Source organism: Nyctereutes procyonoides, unplaced genomic scaffold, assembly GCF_905146905.1.
Source record: "Nyctereutes procyonoides isolate TBG_1078 unplaced genomic scaffold, NYPRO_anot_genome, whole genome shotgun sequence".
Taxonomy (NCBI): Eukaryota; Metazoa; Chordata; class Mammalia; order Carnivora; family Canidae; genus Nyctereutes; species Nyctereutes procyonoides.
The window spans coordinates 49,918,356-49,935,251 of NW_026575142.1; the positions used below are offsets into that span (position 1 = coordinate 49,918,356).

Here is a 16,896-nt window from a genome sequence, read left to right on the forward strand (position 1 = left end):
ATTTGAGGGTCCTATTCTCAGAGACCGTGAGAATCTGGACGTCAGGTATTTCTGATGTGAGCAGTCTATGCCCCCTCCCCCGCCACCCTGGAGAAATGCTGGTTTAGAGGGAAGAACAAGAATATTGGAATAGGAGAAAAGAGCTGGGTTACTTATTATGTTACTTGAGCAAGTTAATTATCATTTCTGAGCCTTTGTTTCCTTTTTTTTTTTAAGATCTCATTTATTTGAGAGCAAGCACAAGTGCGGGGAGGGGTGCAGGGAGAGGGAGAAGCAGACTCCATGCTGAGCAGGGAGCCCAACACGAGGCTGGATCCCAGGCCCCTGGGCTCAGGACCCGATCTAAAGGCAGGCGCTTAACCGACTGAACCACCCAGGCGCCCAGGGCCTTTGTTTCCTTATCTTAACCGACTGAGCCACCCAGACGCCCTAGGGCCTTTGTTTCCTTATCTAGAAAATGCTAATCACATCATAGGGGAGTTTTCAGATATCAACGAAATGATATCTATGAAATGACATCTACGAGCTGTTCAGTAAAGGCTTATTGAATAGGAATTTTGGCTTCCTCTCCCCGTCCTCCAACAACAGGAAAGTGGCAACAGAGAATTTCCATTCTTCAGCGGGCCCCAGGCCATGGGCACCTGTGACAAGGCTACAGCATAGTCTAAAGGTGCAGGCTCGTCTCCAGTGCTCTGCGGCTGATCACACAATCCAGATTTTTCCAGCGATGGCTTGAAAAGAAACCACCAGGAGGTCAGAGGTCAGCCATCCGCTGTCATTTTTATTTGTAGTAAACCATAGTGTCAGGACACACACACACACACACACACACACACACACACACACACGGTACGTTACAGAACGAGGCCAGGGCACTCGGTGCAGGCAGACGGGCAGGCTGGTGCAGGCAACTACCATTACGGAATAGCGTGTCTATGGGTGGAGGAGGCACTGGGGCTGGGCGAGCAAGGAGCGAAGGATCTGGACCCTGGCAACTAGTCACTGCCTCAGTCTGCACTCATGGGCTGCAGCTGAGGTGCATTGGGACCATCAGCTTCAACCTATGCCCAGGGTCACCCCCAAACACCAAGGTTTGGCTAAGTGCTCTAAAAGGACGCAGTGCTTTTCCACTGGTGGGAATGAACTCTCCCCTAACATCCTGGCAATGAGAAAGGGTAAAATAGGTTAGATACACAGAAGGGAAAATGTTTACACTCCAGGGATCGAGTATATGTGTTTGTGTGTGTGTGTGTGCATGTGTGTGTGCGTGTGCATGTGTGTGTGTGTTGTGTGTGTGTGTAAAGGTGGAGGGCTTATCCAAGAACTTCCTTGGAGGGTTTTTTTTCAGGTTGGTCCCCCAAATCAGCTGATTTCTGAGCATGATCTATCCTTGAGAGGGAAGGGCAGATTCTTTAAGGAGCAGGAGTAGCCCTCCAGGGTAGCAGGGCTGGGGTAAGCCTTGGGCCTGGTGGAATGAGGACCATGCCCCTTCTCCAATGGCCGCAGCACGTACTCCAGGTAAAGGCAAGATCGTGGAAGAGGGAAAGTCCTTAGAGCCCCCTTGTCTGATAGACAGAGAAAGAGAGGTCCCAGAAGGCTAAAGGACATGTCCAAGGCCCTGTGGCTGAGATAGGATGGTAGCCCCACTCCCCATGTTGCTCTGGTTTCCCAGGCAGGGTTTCATCCCTCATATCATCCTGGCACATGGAATGGCTCCCTTCCCCAGCAGCCTCTGTGGAACAGTTGCCAGACTTTTCCAAGATAGAAGGGTCTTATTTGTTTTCTGCAGAGAGAGGGAGAAAACATCCATCAGGACCTTTAGCAGTGGCTTCTTTGGGATTATGATTACTTGCTAACAACAACACTTTCTCAGAGATATCTACCGAGTATTGAGGATGATGGCACAGAGAGGCACAAAAGGCTACTTCTTCCCATTCTGTGCAAGAGGGCAGCTGTGCTATAAGCTGGCTCAGCAACTTGCTGCAGGACCCTCATCTCTCTAGTTGGATCTCCTGCCTCTTGCCATCTGAAGGAGAAAGCAAGAGAGAAAACGGTGTAAGTTTGCCTCCTTGTCAGGTAACCTACTCACTAGGCAGGCACATTGCCTCTATCAGGACTGTGAGCCACCTTGGCAGGTTCACACAGATCAAAAAAGGCAACATTTAGAGCATCAGGCCCTGTCCAAGTGTAGACCTGGCTTGCCTCCTCCCCAGAGGCTTGGAAAAATAACTTTGGAGAGGAATTCTGTATGTGGTCGCCTTGGAACCAAAGCTGAATGACCACCATTTGTAACTCAACTACAATCAACAAACCACTGATTTTGTGCTACACTGGCTTCCAACTCAGCGTGCCAGGCTGAACTCGATGACATCTAAGGAAGGGCCTTTCCAACAATAGGGGGCTGATTCCAGAACTCCTTGCTCAATGGACTTTTTGTATTAAATGAGGTAGTCAATCAGAAATTGTGACTCCAGTAGGATTATGCTTGTGGGTTATTGCTTATTCTGTTTTTGTTGATTTCATAGAAGTCAAACCCACTTCACTGCCAGGGCCTCTGGTCCCTTTGGTCCCTTCTTTGCTCCTGATTCTGTTGTTTCCATACTGAAGCTAATACCTTCTGGTCTGGGATGTTCAGCTATATTGTTTTGCATTAAACTCCCCAAAGGTTCTATACCCACAAAGGTGCTCTATGCCTAATATGTGACTCAAAAGGTAAAGAGATAAAGGAGAGTAGTATTGAACAGAGGGGTTTCAGTTAGACACTGGAGATAATTTCTTGATGGGAAAAGTTGCGAGACACTCAGATACATCCTGAAATTGGGCTCTGGACTATGTTCTCTGATCTTTCCTGAGCCTTTTCAGCACAGACTTGCCCAGAGATAACAAAGTGGGCAAATGTCCCTTTCAGATCCCTGTGATCCTCTGATTTTATGTATGAAAGCTCTAAAAATAGAATCATGGGAGAAAAAGGAAGAGAAATACCATGAGAATAAAAGAAAGAAAGTGGAAAAAGCAGGTATTGGGGGTGGGTGGAGATTAGGAAAAGCAGAATGTGATGGGAAATGCTGGAGAAAAAGCAAGAGAACCACGTTGAAACATGGTAAGAAGTTAGGATCCAGTGCCTGGCAAATAGATGTTGGTTAATAACACAGTATTTATTGGTGGGTAAATGAACAAATGTACAAACCACCCTCTCCAGCCCCATCTGGTGGGTGGGAAAACTGAGGCATAATTGGACACTAGTCCAAGTCTCCCTACTGCTCCTTGGTGTGAGGTGGGAAGCAGCGTTGGCCCCAGGAGAGGAGTGGAGGGAGAAGCGTGCATCTCCCCACCTGCCTGTGGGTACGCAGCGCCCTGGGGTCTCGGCCTGTGTAGCTCAGGAAGGAGAATGGGAAGGAACAGGCTGAGCCCCTCCCTCTTGTGTGGCACTGCCCTGCACTGCCCAGGCCTGGAGCCACCAGGATGGCAGAGTGGAGCCCATCTCGGCCAAGGGCCCATGGCTCCTCCCCCTCCTCTCTTCCCTCAGGGGCAGGAGAAGAACTGAATCCTTTCTTCTGTCGGGAGCTATGTAAAACATCCACTGATTTTGGAGGTTGGGTTCCAGGCCTTCTCTTTCTTTCCTTCTCTCCTCACTTCTCTTTGAGTTTCCAGAGCGCAGTCCCCCCAAAATTTCCAGAAGTTTCTTTCCTCCCTCAAGACAATGGGGTCTGGGAGAGGATGGGAGTCTTCACCAAGTCATTGGGAGGCAGGTTCAACTTCCTGCCATTGAGAACACCTGAAAGATCTCCCTAAATGTGTTTTTTTGTTGTTGTTGTTTTTTGTTGTTGTTTTTGTTTTTGTTTTTGTTTTTTTTGCTTTGAAGGAATAGGGAGGTGTCCATTTATTTTGTGTCTTTCTTCCCTCGACCTTGTTCACAAACATCTTGGAAGGGACATCCGAGTGGGAGTCCTCTGACATGTCAAGGAGGCTTTGGCCCTAATGGCCCTCCATGCTCCTCTGGAGTGACCAAAGCCGTATGGCCTGCTCATGGAAAAGAGCTGAGAGAAAGACCAGTGCCAGTGTGAAGGTGCTCAACACACGCAGGTGAGTTCTATCTTTTAGATACTATTTCTCCCCCTCAGGATAGTTGTGCCAAATTGAATCATTGGGATATAGGAGGGAACACTGTGCTTCCTTCCCCCGCTCCAAAACGACTAATGAACAGTAGTACAAATAGGCCTCTCTGTTCTGAGGAGATAGAGGAGAGAAAAATCACATTGCCTAGGCAAGGCAAATGCGAGCATGCTCCCGGGGAGGCCTGCCAAGAGCTCTTATATAAGCTCCAGTGAGCTCATATGTTTTCTCGCCCATCAGCAGATCCTGGGCTTCAGGGCCAGGGGTTAGGCTGGAGGAGGGAGCCGAAGAGAGACTGTGTTCTTCCAAAGAGGGGGTGCTCTGAGAAGAAAACACGGTCCTACTCTCAGGAGGATGAAAACAATTATCATTGCCGAGTCAGCCAACATAGACTCGCATTCCTTACAGCAGCAATGTCACAAAAAGAGATGATGGTGTTTGTTTCTATGACCCCCATGGTGTGGGGGAAGGGGTGGGGTGTTTCCTAAGTCAAACAGATGTAGATGTGCACTGGGAGTATGGATAAGGAAGCTTTTCCTCCTGGCATGGTGGAAAGCCAGATGGGTGCTCAGTTAGGTCCACCAGCCAGAGACTGAGTATATTAGGCCTTGGTTTCTGGTTGTTGATACCACCCAGGCTGTTTTGAATAGGAAACTTATTGACTGAGACAGGCTGAACATTCTGGAAGCTGCTGTCACTCATTTTGCCTGCTTCTCTCGTTTGGCAGAACCACTGAACCATCAGACTTTTGTAAGCAAACTACCGAACCACCTTGCCCACCATCTTGCCCAGAACATCTGCAGATGTTGCCCAGAACATTAGCTTGCCCTGACCCCAGAAGCTAAGCAAAGAGCAAGTGGAATGATATCTTTGCCTATCAAAAACGGTATCTTGCCCTGCATAAGTGAGCTGAGGCTTCTCAACCAAGTTTCTCAGACGTTCTCTCAGGAGTTAACGCACTTCCAGTTCAATTATGCCCCAGTGGAGGGGGAAGACCTGTCTGTCCATCTCAGCAGCTTACCCCCGCCAAGTCTAGCACCATGTTCATCACGTGGTGGGGGCAATAACCATAGCTGTCTTGTATATGATTAAATGAATCTGCAGATATAATGTTTCACTCTTTTGCTGTCCCAAATAATACTGTGCCTGGTCTTTCTGTAATTACCAATGTTTTAAATAATTTTTATTAAAAAAATAAGAACATGCACTGTTTAGATAAATTTCTACCTCCTGCAAATGCTTTGTGTTTTCTCTCTGGCACCATTAATGCTTGTAACACTTCTCTACTTCATATCTTTTGAGAATTTATTTAATGTACTGTTTACTTCCCTCTCTCTAGATCAATCAGGAACGTTCTGAATACAGCTAAGACCTTCCTTGGGTTCCACCCAGAACTTTCTCCTCATTAGTGTTAGAGTAATGTCCTGATTAACTTCTATTTGTGATTGAGGAATGACTGAATGTACCAGAGCACCCGGACATCTTCCAACAGCACTGTGTTTGATGTACACAGCCTTTCACACATAAGGAAGGATCCCCTATAATGTGTGTAAGTATTTTGGTGTGAGACGTCATGACATCTGTAATTTAAAATACCTTCAGTAAAAATAAAAAAAAGATTCAAATATGGCAAAATAATAATTGTTGAATCAAAGTGATAGGTATATGTGTTCTCATTATACTCGTGGGTCTACTTTTCTGTGTGTTTGAAAATTTCCATAATAAAAACATTATTCCCAGATATTCTAATTCAAGGAAATGTATTTAACCTGGCTGGCCATGGTGGGAAGCTTTAGGAGGCTGACAGAGAGGGAGGGAGGTGGAGATTACTTAATCCTTTTAGGCTTATTATCATTACTTTCATGCCTGGTGGTAGGAGAGTAGGATGATAGCAAACCCCAAACAGCAATTTAATGATATCCTCTATTATTAACACCTTCCATGGATGTATGTTCCTCTGAGTCAAAAGATCTAGTTAGTTCTCAATCCTTTTGCCTCAAAGAGGTTGGAGAGAGAGGAAATATTCACCAGGAAAATTTTTCTTTTCTTGAAGATCATGCCATTTTCTGGTAACCAATCAGTATCAGTTTTCTCAAAAAAAAAAAAAAAAGGGTGCCTGGTGGCTCAGTTGGTTAAGTGTCTGCCTTCAGCTCAGGTCATGATCATGGAGTCCTGGGATCAAGTGCCCCATGAGGCTCTCTGCTCAGTGAGGAGCCTGCTTCTCATCTCCCTCTGCTCCTCCCCACCCATGCTCTCTCAAATAAACAAAATCTTTAAAAAATAAATTAAAAAGACCAAAAAAAATTTTCATTAATTACTTTGAAAGTACTGGTATTTATTCCCTCAACAAAAAACAAACACTTCCTGGAGTCTTTTTCTGGATTGTCATTTATATTGTGAGGTTTAGAAATTCGTTTCCTTTTGTCCTAAGGAAAAAATAAATTACCATTTTATGATTCCTCACCTTGTAATTCTTGCTAAGATTCCATTTTTAAAAGGATTTTTTGTGTTTTTTTGGGGAAAGGAAAAAGTTCAAAAAATTTTTTGCATCATTCTAGAAGCAGTCTTTTTATCCCAAATTCAGATTTATCCAACAGATTTTTAAAAGGATATTTCGGATCTCTGTTCCACCTTTATGTATCCTTTGCTGAATTCTGATGTTTGACTACCTGACCTCATTTCACTTGCTCCTCATCCTTAATATGGTCTTTGTATCCTTTAAGACAGATCTTTCATATTATGTGAACACCCTAATCAGGTGAAGTCTTTGCCAGCTGTCTATGGTTGACTGCCTGCCATCTGAGTGAGGTCCTAAAACGAGGCCCAGCTGGCACCTTGGGGAGAGGGCCTTAGAAAAGGGGAGGGTAAGGTGTGCGTGTGCCTTCTGCAGCCCAGATGGGCTCCTTCTCAATGGGCCTCTACGGTCCTCCGGATGAGCACTGTTTACCTCTCCAGCTTTGTGGACTTGGGTTTCCACTTCGAGAAGGAAGTCAGGGAGTTGTGCACATGGGATCGATTGGGGGTAATAAGGCCTGCCACTGTGCCTGAAGCTCAGAGGAATCCACAATGGCACTGCAGGTACAGGCGTGGCTTTGAAGGCAAATTCTGATAGATCTGAATCCTGGATCTGCCGCTGTGAGATCTGCTCTTTTTCTCAGTTTCCTTGTTTGTCAGGTAGGGAACTGTATACTGCCAACTTCATAAGGTTTCCTGTGAGGTTTAACGGTGGTCATAAAAGTAATAGGTTTTGGACCACACAATAAATGATAGTTATTTACTAACAGTTTCATTAATGCCTGGACACATCCATATTACATTAACTCAACTTTAAGCTGCTTAAAAATAAAAAAGACTTGTCCTTTCTTTCATTTTTGAACTACAGTGCTCAGCTCCCTTGCCCAAATAAATCTGCTAAAAAAAAATCCAGTTCTCCATGTCTTTTCATCTCTTGAATCTGTACCTTATTATGCCGATCTCTTACTGTGTTGTAACTCTACTTCTGTGCCGCCTTTTTATTCTTTTGCCCATTCTGACCTGATGGCTAAGAAGTAGATTGCAAATATTTCTTTCTATCCAAGTTGAATTTCATATTTTCTGAATCATGAAACTGCCCTCCATGTGACCTAGAAAGCCCTCTGATGATCCATATTTAGCTGTGTCCATCATTCAACAGATGTCTGGGTAGTTAGAGGCCCCCATGAGCTCCCTCTATATCCTGTGGTTTCAAGTTCCTGAGTTGTTAGTTAAAAAGCTTTCATCGCCTCTACCTCCCCTTCCCCTACTCATTCCAGGACAGAAGGACAGATACCCACTTTAGCTATTCATTCATTTAACAAATATTTATTCATTACCTACTACATGCATGATGCTGGGTTCTATGTTCTCTTCTTTGTGTCCAACTTGCATTTTCCTAATTTGGAGCATTTAGAGTTGTCCTCATGTTTTCTGATTATTTCTCTAGAATCTGCCTTGAGTATCCAATCACATGGTCTCTCCTAGCTGCAGTGTTTCCTGACCCTTGGGAGGCTCGAAGGCTTACCTGAAAACTCTGGTGCCTTGCTCTAATGCACCTGCCATTGTGGCCACAGATTTCAGGATAACATCAGTTCATTGTGGGCTCCATCTAAGAGAGTTCAGCTAGCAAATGAGGCTGCAGGGCTACACTTGCCTGCGCCATGGTCTTAAAGAATGAAGTGGTAGCCAGGGTGGGTGCCCAGCAAGTTGAGCCATTAATTTCCCCAAACCCTTGGTTTTCTGTGTCCCTGGCTTCCCACAGAGATTCCCGTGAGGAAAGATGCCTGTCTGCTTTTTGAGCTCTCTGGATCTTCCCATTAGATAGCTTCTCTTGGCATCTGAAAGGCAGCCTGCCATTCTGTTCTCCCGTGGAATACAGATGGCCCAGCCCACGCCTATCACTAATGAGGATCACATGCAGAGCCTTCTTGCCGGGAGGCTCCCTTCAACAACCCCAGCCCTCCTTTCCCATGCAGGCCAGGCACCGTTGACCGTGGCATTTATATCTGAGAAGGCTGCTTGCTGCTCTCCCACTCACAGAGTTGAACAGAAAATCTATTAGGTAGCCCGGGGGAATGACTCCCATTCAGCTAGAATCTGAAACATTGAAGATGAAGTTTTGGCTGCCAATTTGATTTCAAAGTTGAGGTTTGGGGTTCCAGCTGTCCAAGGAGTCTGTTGACTTTAACTGTGAACAAGCACTGGAAGTTCTTCAGTAGGAACATGATGAGATGGCTAAACAGAGGTGGACCTGATAGATCCATTTGCCAATGCTGTGTAATCTCACCCAGAATGGTGGTAGGGTTGGAAACAGACAAGAATGTTAAAAGCACTAAAGTCTAGTAGAAAAAGCATACATTTTGGTGAGACAGATCCATGTCAAGTGTTCGCTGTTACTACTTACTATGTTTGACCTTGGACAAGGTACTTCACCTTTCTATGCACTAATTCCTTTATCTGTGACATAAGTACAATGCCTGTATCATAGGCTGTTCTGAGGATTAATGGGACACCGCATGAAAAGACCTTGACATGGTGCCTTGTATCCAGTAAGCAATAAATGGGAATTCCCTTTCCTCTCTCCTTTTCCTGTTTTCTCTCTATAGTAGAAAGTTGAAAGATGTACTCTAACATGATAGGACATCAAGGTGAGATACAAACAATGGCTCCATGGGAAATTCTAGACAATTCTGCTCTCTTGTTTTATCTAAAACTTGATTAATATTTGAGATGTGTGATGGTTTCTTTTTCCATGTTATCACAAGTCAGCTGCAGGTCTGATGTTTGTGACTAGATGAGTTCCACACTGTCAATATGGACCCTGACAGAAAGGCAGAAACTCTTTTGGTCTGAATACTGTACCTCATTCCTTTAACTCTCCAAGCTACTGAGGGGAGATCACCACCACTAGCTGTCCTCAGAGGATATCAATGATTGATTCTGGTCAATCCTGCCATGTATTAGATGGGGTCTAATTGTCTAGTACCCACTGATCCAGAAATTTCTCTGGGAGTCATTTTCATTCTTTCAGAAAACAAGGGACACTGAGGTATGCTATTCAAAAGAAAGTAACAGATTCTGAATTATTTCAACAGCTTCTTGGACAAGGTAGATCTATCATTGCTTGTTCCCCACCCAACCAGGTCGAGGCTCATCCTGTAAGAGTGGGTAACTTTTCATTCCCCCAGAAGGCAGCCTCTTCCATATTTGGCCAGTTCCAAAAGCAGTCATTAAATTGAATATAAATCAACCTCTCTATAACTGTGCTGTTCAGACCTGGTTCTGTTCTCTGGAGCTACAGAGATGAAGTCTGACCCCTGGCAGCTATCACGTATTCTAGTCCCTTGCCCCTGACCCCCGAGGAAGCAGAGAGTCCAGATCCTTGATTCTTGCTTGAAGACATGTAGAGGGGAACATTAAAAATAGTTAAATAGTCACATAGAAGAAATTAAAGAGGGTCTTAAGAATGGAGACTCCTTGTCCTAGAGAAGTACTTTTTGGAATATTATTGCTGAAGACGTTTACTTGCGTGTTCCTATCTCCACTGAGAACAAAAAGAAGAAATGGTGGGCATAAGGCAGTGTTGCTAATCTACGGATGTTGACAGACAAATAAAAGACACTATGATTCTTTAAGGTGAATTCTCAGAGTTAAGCCTTTCAATGTCTCTCCTAGAAAGGGAGCTAGTACTTGATCACAGAACTCTGTTTTCATGTAGCATTTTATGACTACTAACATTTTGTGAAACACATCTTAGGAAATTATGGTCTCAGATATGCTGTGGGGACTTAGACATTTGAAATAACTTCCTGATTGGTTATTGTTGGATCCTGGAACTGGTGGCTACGGAGCACTATGAAGTTTCCTTCCTCGGAGGGTTGGTAGACTCTTCCTCCTTCCCTTCCTCTCTCCCTTTGATATTAACATTAGGTACCCACTTGCCTGGGAATGTTGAGGTGTAGGCCTGGGACATAGGGGAATCTGGAAGTCTAGATCCTTCCCATTCCCATGATTCTATTTTTATGGACCCAATTGTGGTGTGTTCCACGGAAGGTACAGCCTAGCTGGGACAGGAGGTAACAGAGGGTTTTGGCCAAGAGGAGAGGGGGCTAGGGATGGGAAAAGTTGATGCAATTATTTTTGTCAGGAATTGGAACCAAAGCAGCAGGAGAGAGTAAGTTTTAAGACTCTCTGGCAAAGTAACTTCCTAATCTGTCACTGAGTATGTGTAAAAAAGTGATTAGTGGGTCTCTATATTTATCATGATTACTCACAAATATGTAATTTGCATAATATATACAGCACATTAAGTACTATGTCACCTTATATAATGTGCATATGTATAATGTATATGCATGTTATGTAACGCCAGTCTGGAGGCTCTTCCAGATTCTGCCAAGTATTTCCTAATTTATTTGGCAATTTTAACATATCTTTTCCATCTGTGGAAAGAACTATCTTGAGAGGAGCTGGTCTCTGACCTGAAATATAATCATTCTACTAAGCCTATCTCCATTCTCAACTCACTGGAGGAAATCCACAAAGACCAAGCCATAATGAGATGCAACTCTCAGCTCAATAGTCCAGGGACAACACAGCGTATTGAAGATTTTCTGTTTTTAATTATTTTTATTGCTGGTGGGGTAGAACTGTGGGGGCAGGTGAGAACATGTCTGTGGCACGGTCACAATCAGAATAGGATGAAGGATAACTAAGGGATGGGATTCTGCTCTGATTGCCTAACTGTGTGGACGTTGGGAAGTCCTCGAACCCTCATTAAGCCTCACTGTCTCATTATTAAGATTGGGATATTAATACCTTCTCCATCAACCTCTGAAATTGCTGGAAGGCCCACTATGGTGAGGTACTCTACAGGAAGAAGACTCTCCTGGTCACAAGAGCTAAGGAATGAGTTGCAATTATCACACTACACAACAACACTAGACTTACTGAGGTTACCAAATTGGAAGTGCAATTCCACTGCTTTGTTATACTCGGTGGCTCTAGGATTATGTCTCTCAAGCAACACTGCAAGTCCTATGCACCAGACTAGAACAGGCAGCGGCCACTCTGCCTTGTGGATCTCTGAGACTCAGTTTCACCTGGGCATAGGGTCACATCCCAAGAGCCTCAATCTTGGGCAATCGGGGTCAAAACATATGCCAAAACTTCTGTCAATGTCTCAGAACCAGTGACCTCAAATCTGAACCTGCCTTTGTTTCAAAATCAAGTGGCTTCCAAGATAGTACCTGTTGTTATTCTGGAGCTTGTTGGTCCGTCCCATCACCAAGGATCTCATCATTCAGGACATTCTTCAGGTGGCCTGGATTTCCCCTCACCCACCGGTTTCGCACCGTTAGGTCCAGCAGGATGGTCCTAGATGACTGCTTCCTTCAGAGTCAGGATCAATGTGTACACACAATCTTAATTTCCCTTCCTTGTGCAAAACTCCTGACTCAGTGCAAGATTAGAGAGGGCTCAGTGGAGTAATGTCGAGTGGGCCCAAGTTTCCTTTCAAGAAATCTCAGAGGGGATGGAGGTCCAATGGAGCAAAGGTGCCAAGGCAAATGTTTCTGCCTACTAATGAAGCTCTACACAGACTTGCCCTCGGGAAAGGAGGGTAATGCTGGCACCAGCTGCATAAAGCCCACTGGGCTCTGCCAAGACCCCTCCAGGTGCTGGGTGGCAGCACCTTGCAGAATGTGCCTTGGTCCTTGTGAGTCTCCACTGAGGTCATCCCTGCAGCCAGAGGTGTTTCCAAGCTAAGCGGCCATGATGACCATGATGAGTTGACATGTGGAGAATTTAATCTGGTGATCTGTCTGGTGCCTTTAACCCCGACCAACTTCTTACCAGTTCAGGCCAGAAAGAATCTCTGGAAGCATCATGAGGCCCTCATTTTCTTGTGTGGGCCTGTCCCATCCACACATGTGCTACACATTCATTCTTCCCTGGAAACCTGGATTCGAATGGAACAATTTCTCAGTGACCAGAAATGACCCTATTGTAAGACGCGTGGGTTCTTTTTTCTAATAAATATCCTCTTAATGGCACCTATTCCCAAACCACATTAGTTAAGATGCCATGGACAGGTCTCCTAACTTTTCTGAGACTCATCGTCTCTATCTGGCAAATGAGAGAGTAAATTCTGTCCAGTATATCTTTCACGGCTCTTTTGAGAATCCAGAATAGGAATTCTTAGTCTCTTTACAATAAGAAGCTACTTTCATTTCCCTTAAATCTCATGATCACCACGGGGAAATGTGTCTTGACAATGAAATGGTGGAATGGGGGAGTAAGAACCTTCTTTTTCTTTCCCACTTTCTGTTCCTATTCTACATATTTTTTTCCCAAAATCAGGAAAAGTCCATCAGTAAATAAATATTTATATATACATGTATATATAAATATATATGCTACATATATGTACACACACACATAAGACCATCAGAAGGGCCCTCAGGTCACACTTTGGGAGTAGTAGGTGCAAAGAGGCAGGTGGGAACCACCTGATGGTTTGTCTCCTGGTCTTCTCAGCAAGAGGCCCTTCCTTCTCATCTTCTCTGCCTTCAGGAATAGTCTGCCACCAGGGCTTGGAACTCAAACAGGAAACACGCTTTGGCTTGAAAAAGAAAGAAACTGGGGGTGGTTTTTTTTTTCTTCCCTTTTTACACAATATTATGACACCAATTTGAAAAATAAATCCCAGTTTCTCTGCTTTCCCTCCCAGGTGTTCACAGAACTAAGAAAATAAATACCACATCTAAGGTGTGCTGTGCAGGCAGCTCTGGGGGCTCTTGGAGCCGTCTCTAAACAAACACACAGCCACCAGAAGAAGACTTTGGGAAAATAACAAGTGCCCACTGACAGTGTGTGGAGAACCAAGAATGGAAACACAGCTTTCCACAGCCTTTCTGCCTCCTCAGCAAGTTCAGGGAGACGCTGCTGCTTGAAGGACAACTAAGAAACCAACGTGCGCTTGCTGAGCCCTGCCAAGGGCTCTGCTCTGAGAGTTGGAGGCCGTTTGTCTCTGTACAGAGGGACCTTTGTGTAAATTCTCTGGAATGGGAGCTCTTTTCCCTGGCCACATCCGATCTCACCAGGCAGGAAACCTGCAGCCTGCTTCTTGTGAGCGTCCATGAGGGAACTTACAGGACTGGTGGGAAGAGAGAGGGATTTCTCCTTCAGTCTCAGGGCCTTCTGGGAATGTGGAGGTTGCCATATGAGCCAACCACACCCTGGCAGGCCCTAAGTCCATTCAAAATTTTCATTGGTACTGGCTCTGCTGGGGTGTGCCCATTATTGAAGTAGACAGAATGTACAGCAAGATGAAGATTTCTTCCTGATGGGTGGCTTTGCTTCCACCGGTTAGAGATGAGTGTGCATGTGTGTGCGTTGTGTGTGCATGTGTGTGTGTGTGTGTTATAGTCTCTTGTTTTCTCTCTTGGTTTAACTGGCGTTTGGCATATTATTTAGTCTTTTGAACGGCTCTTCCTCCTCAGTGAAAAGAAGCTGCTCTTCTGCGGAGGCCCCATCATCATAGGCGCTTGATTCTTGTGGGTAATTTTAATCTAAAAGCAAAGAGGCATAAGTGAATTAGTGGTATGCAGATCCCACTAACCTATGAGAGAGGGAGTTGTAGAGGGAGGAAGGCGGGCCAGCTTCGGGTTGGAAGGAGCCCCATGCAGAAGGACGACTGTCCTTGAACAGCTTCAAAATTGGCAACTGGACCCTCACTGGGCCTGGAGTTTGGCACTGCTGGAAGTGAGGGGCGGAAACACTGGGGAGAGACAGGTGTGAGCTTCCCACGTGGTGATCAGCTCGCACCTGTCTTGTGTCCTTGCTATTCATAGATTCTCAAAATGTCACAGCCAGAGCAGACCTCAGGAGCCATCTCATTCGACCCCTCTGCAGGACAGATAAAGGAATGGAGACCCAAGGGTCTGTTGAGCCTTGGATTAGCCTAAGGTCACACAGGGAGGGCTGGAGTCCAGTTCTTTGGATTGTGAGCTTCCAGGGCTCCTGGCTGCTCTTGTCTAGGCAGTGCAGAGACATCAGCCGGTCAACTCAAAGTCAACCTAGAGCCTTCAGTCCAACATCTGACCCAAGCCACATCTTGTGGAAAGTTTCAAGTGAGTCCCTTAGGTGTTTCCTCTTTTCTTAGCTTTCCAGGAAAAAACCAACTTTCTTTTTGAAAGCTTCTTCTTTTTTTAATTTTAGGGTCTATGAGTTTTTTTCTCCTACAGACTTTAAGTCAGTTGGAAGTGAAAGGCACTGGTGAATTCTCACTTTTGCCTTTCTTCCCAACCTTATCCTCAGGGCATGACTTCAGAACGCTAAATCACTATTTCAATGTGGCCTGATGACACTGCACGTCACTAATCTGCATTATCAGTCCATCAGCATTTATCAAGTGTGACACATGTCCAGAGTACGAAGATGATGTGGGAACAAGAGGCACTTAGGTATCAAGGGCCTAGGTTTGGGTCTCCGATCTCCTGCTTCTTTTCTCTGAGACTCTGGACGAATCATTTAACCTTCAAAGCCATGCTTGCTGAACTGTAAAATGAGGATAATAACATTTGTCCTGTTTTCCTCACAAAGTTGTTGTGAAGTTCAAATGGGAGACTGTCAGTGAAAGCCCGCTGTAAACTCTAAAATGGGATGCAACAGTTAGTTAAATAATTGTTATCTTACAGTGGAGGTGAAGGAGAAAGATGTATGTCAAAGAAGCAATCCATGAGCTCATTCTCATGGTTTCTGCATTATTGGAAATGTCAGTGTGGTCACAGAGAACACAGAAAAACTCTTGAAGACAGAGACCCATCAACAAGTTTAAATTAATGCAAGGATAGACCAAGTGGTATCAAAAAGAAGTTAGGTAAGGAAGGAGAAGAGTCTGAGTGGAGAAATTAAGGAAGAGTTTTAAGCTCTGAAAGAAAGGGAAGGACATGTATTGGTGAAAAGAGAAAGGAAAGGCACTGGGTGGAAGGGCCACCACGTATGACCTGGTTGAGTGTGAGGCACAGAATGAGCGATGAGGTCAGGGAGGCAGGTGGGGCAGTTGGCCTAAGGCTTTAAAGGGGATGTGGCAGAGGCTGGGTTTAATGTGAGGTAATGAGGAAGCACCATAACTTTTAAGCTGCAGAATAACACCATGATGAAGAGAAGAGTTCCAGGGAAATTACTCCACAGCTGTTGTCAGGGCAAGCTGGAGTAGGGAAGACTCTGGCTAAAAGGGTACTACTGCGAGCCAGGTTTAAATTTATAAGTCCCCAGGATATGGAAAGACAAAGATGAAACCAAAAGACATTGTGGAGAATTAGCATAACTTGGGTGACAGAAGCTGCAGATGACTTTTAACGTTGGTTTTCACCCCCCAGGAGCTCCAGGAGGGGAGGTCATCTTTCTGTTTTGGGGCAGGCCCCAGAAGAGCAAACCAAGAATACATCAAGTACCATTTAATGTTATGGGCTTTATTATGTTTATTCCAGAATTCGTGGAAGTGAGGCAAAGCCTAGGGACTCTGACACAACTTGTCTGTGGCACGTAATTTAGCCCCAACTGATCAGAGTGACTTGTGGCACATGTCCTTGTGTTGTGGCAAGCCTTTCTCATTCCTGAGCACCAGAGCCCCCTATGCCGGAAAAACTTGGTCTTATTCACCACGCTCCTCCCTGACCCAGCATATCTCCCTTTGACAGAGCATGGCCTGGAAGTACTGACAGATGAGCACAACCCAGGAGAGAGAGAGAGAGAGAGAGAGAGAGAGAGAGAGAGAGAATATCCTGGCAGTGGAGATGGCTATGTTTGGGGCAGACAGTGGCAGCTGATGCACTGCCTATATTTCCCGCTGATAGAGCCCATTTTTTTAGATGATGGAAGACCCTTACTTCTCCTTTTTCTTTCTCTAGCTGAGCAATTTATTTGCTTGTTAGCACCTCCAGGGCAAAGAGGAGGAAGTGAAACTCAGATCCCTCCCATTTGGCTTTTCAGCAGTTTTGACAAAGGTCTTGATGGGGTAGGAGTTTGGAGATCCTGGCTAACATGAGATTTTGATGTGGCTTGCGGATTCCAGTGCCATAGGTAACTGAGAGTTCACTGTACGTACATGCACTGAAGTGGGAGACCAGACTCTCATTTTGAGTCAAAGCGGTATCAGTCTTTTATTCTCTTCTCCCTCATTTGGGAGAGGCTGGTGGGCTAAGTAGTTCAGAGTCCATTGCAGGAGGTAGGTGGACATTGTGAAGCTTGCCTTTTCAATCCCCG

General features: G+C 45.1%; 1 protein-coding gene across 4 annotated transcripts in view; it reads right to left on the reverse strand.

The window, feature by feature from the left end:
* Window positions 1-745: 745 nt before the first annotated feature.
* The window catches only part of DGKG (diacylglycerol kinase gamma), a 205,836-nt gene continuing 189,685 nt past the window's right edge, over window positions 746-16,896 (reverse strand). For 3 of the 4 annotated variants that reach the window (XR_008662175.1, XR_008662174.1, XR_008662173.1), the window contains 3 exons: window positions 11,877-14,198; window positions 1,884-2,026; window positions 746-1,783 (listed from right to left, as the gene is read on the reverse strand). Coding sequence is in view for 1 of the 4 variants with exons in the window: in XM_055308224.1 (XP_055164199.1) it covers window positions 14,100-14,198 (99 nt within the window). In the remaining 3 variants the exon portion in view is untranslated. Of the gene's footprint in view, window positions 1,784-1,883; window positions 2,027-11,190; window positions 14,199-16,896 lie in introns of those variants that run through there. The other variant, XM_055308224.1, reaches the window with a different exon arrangement.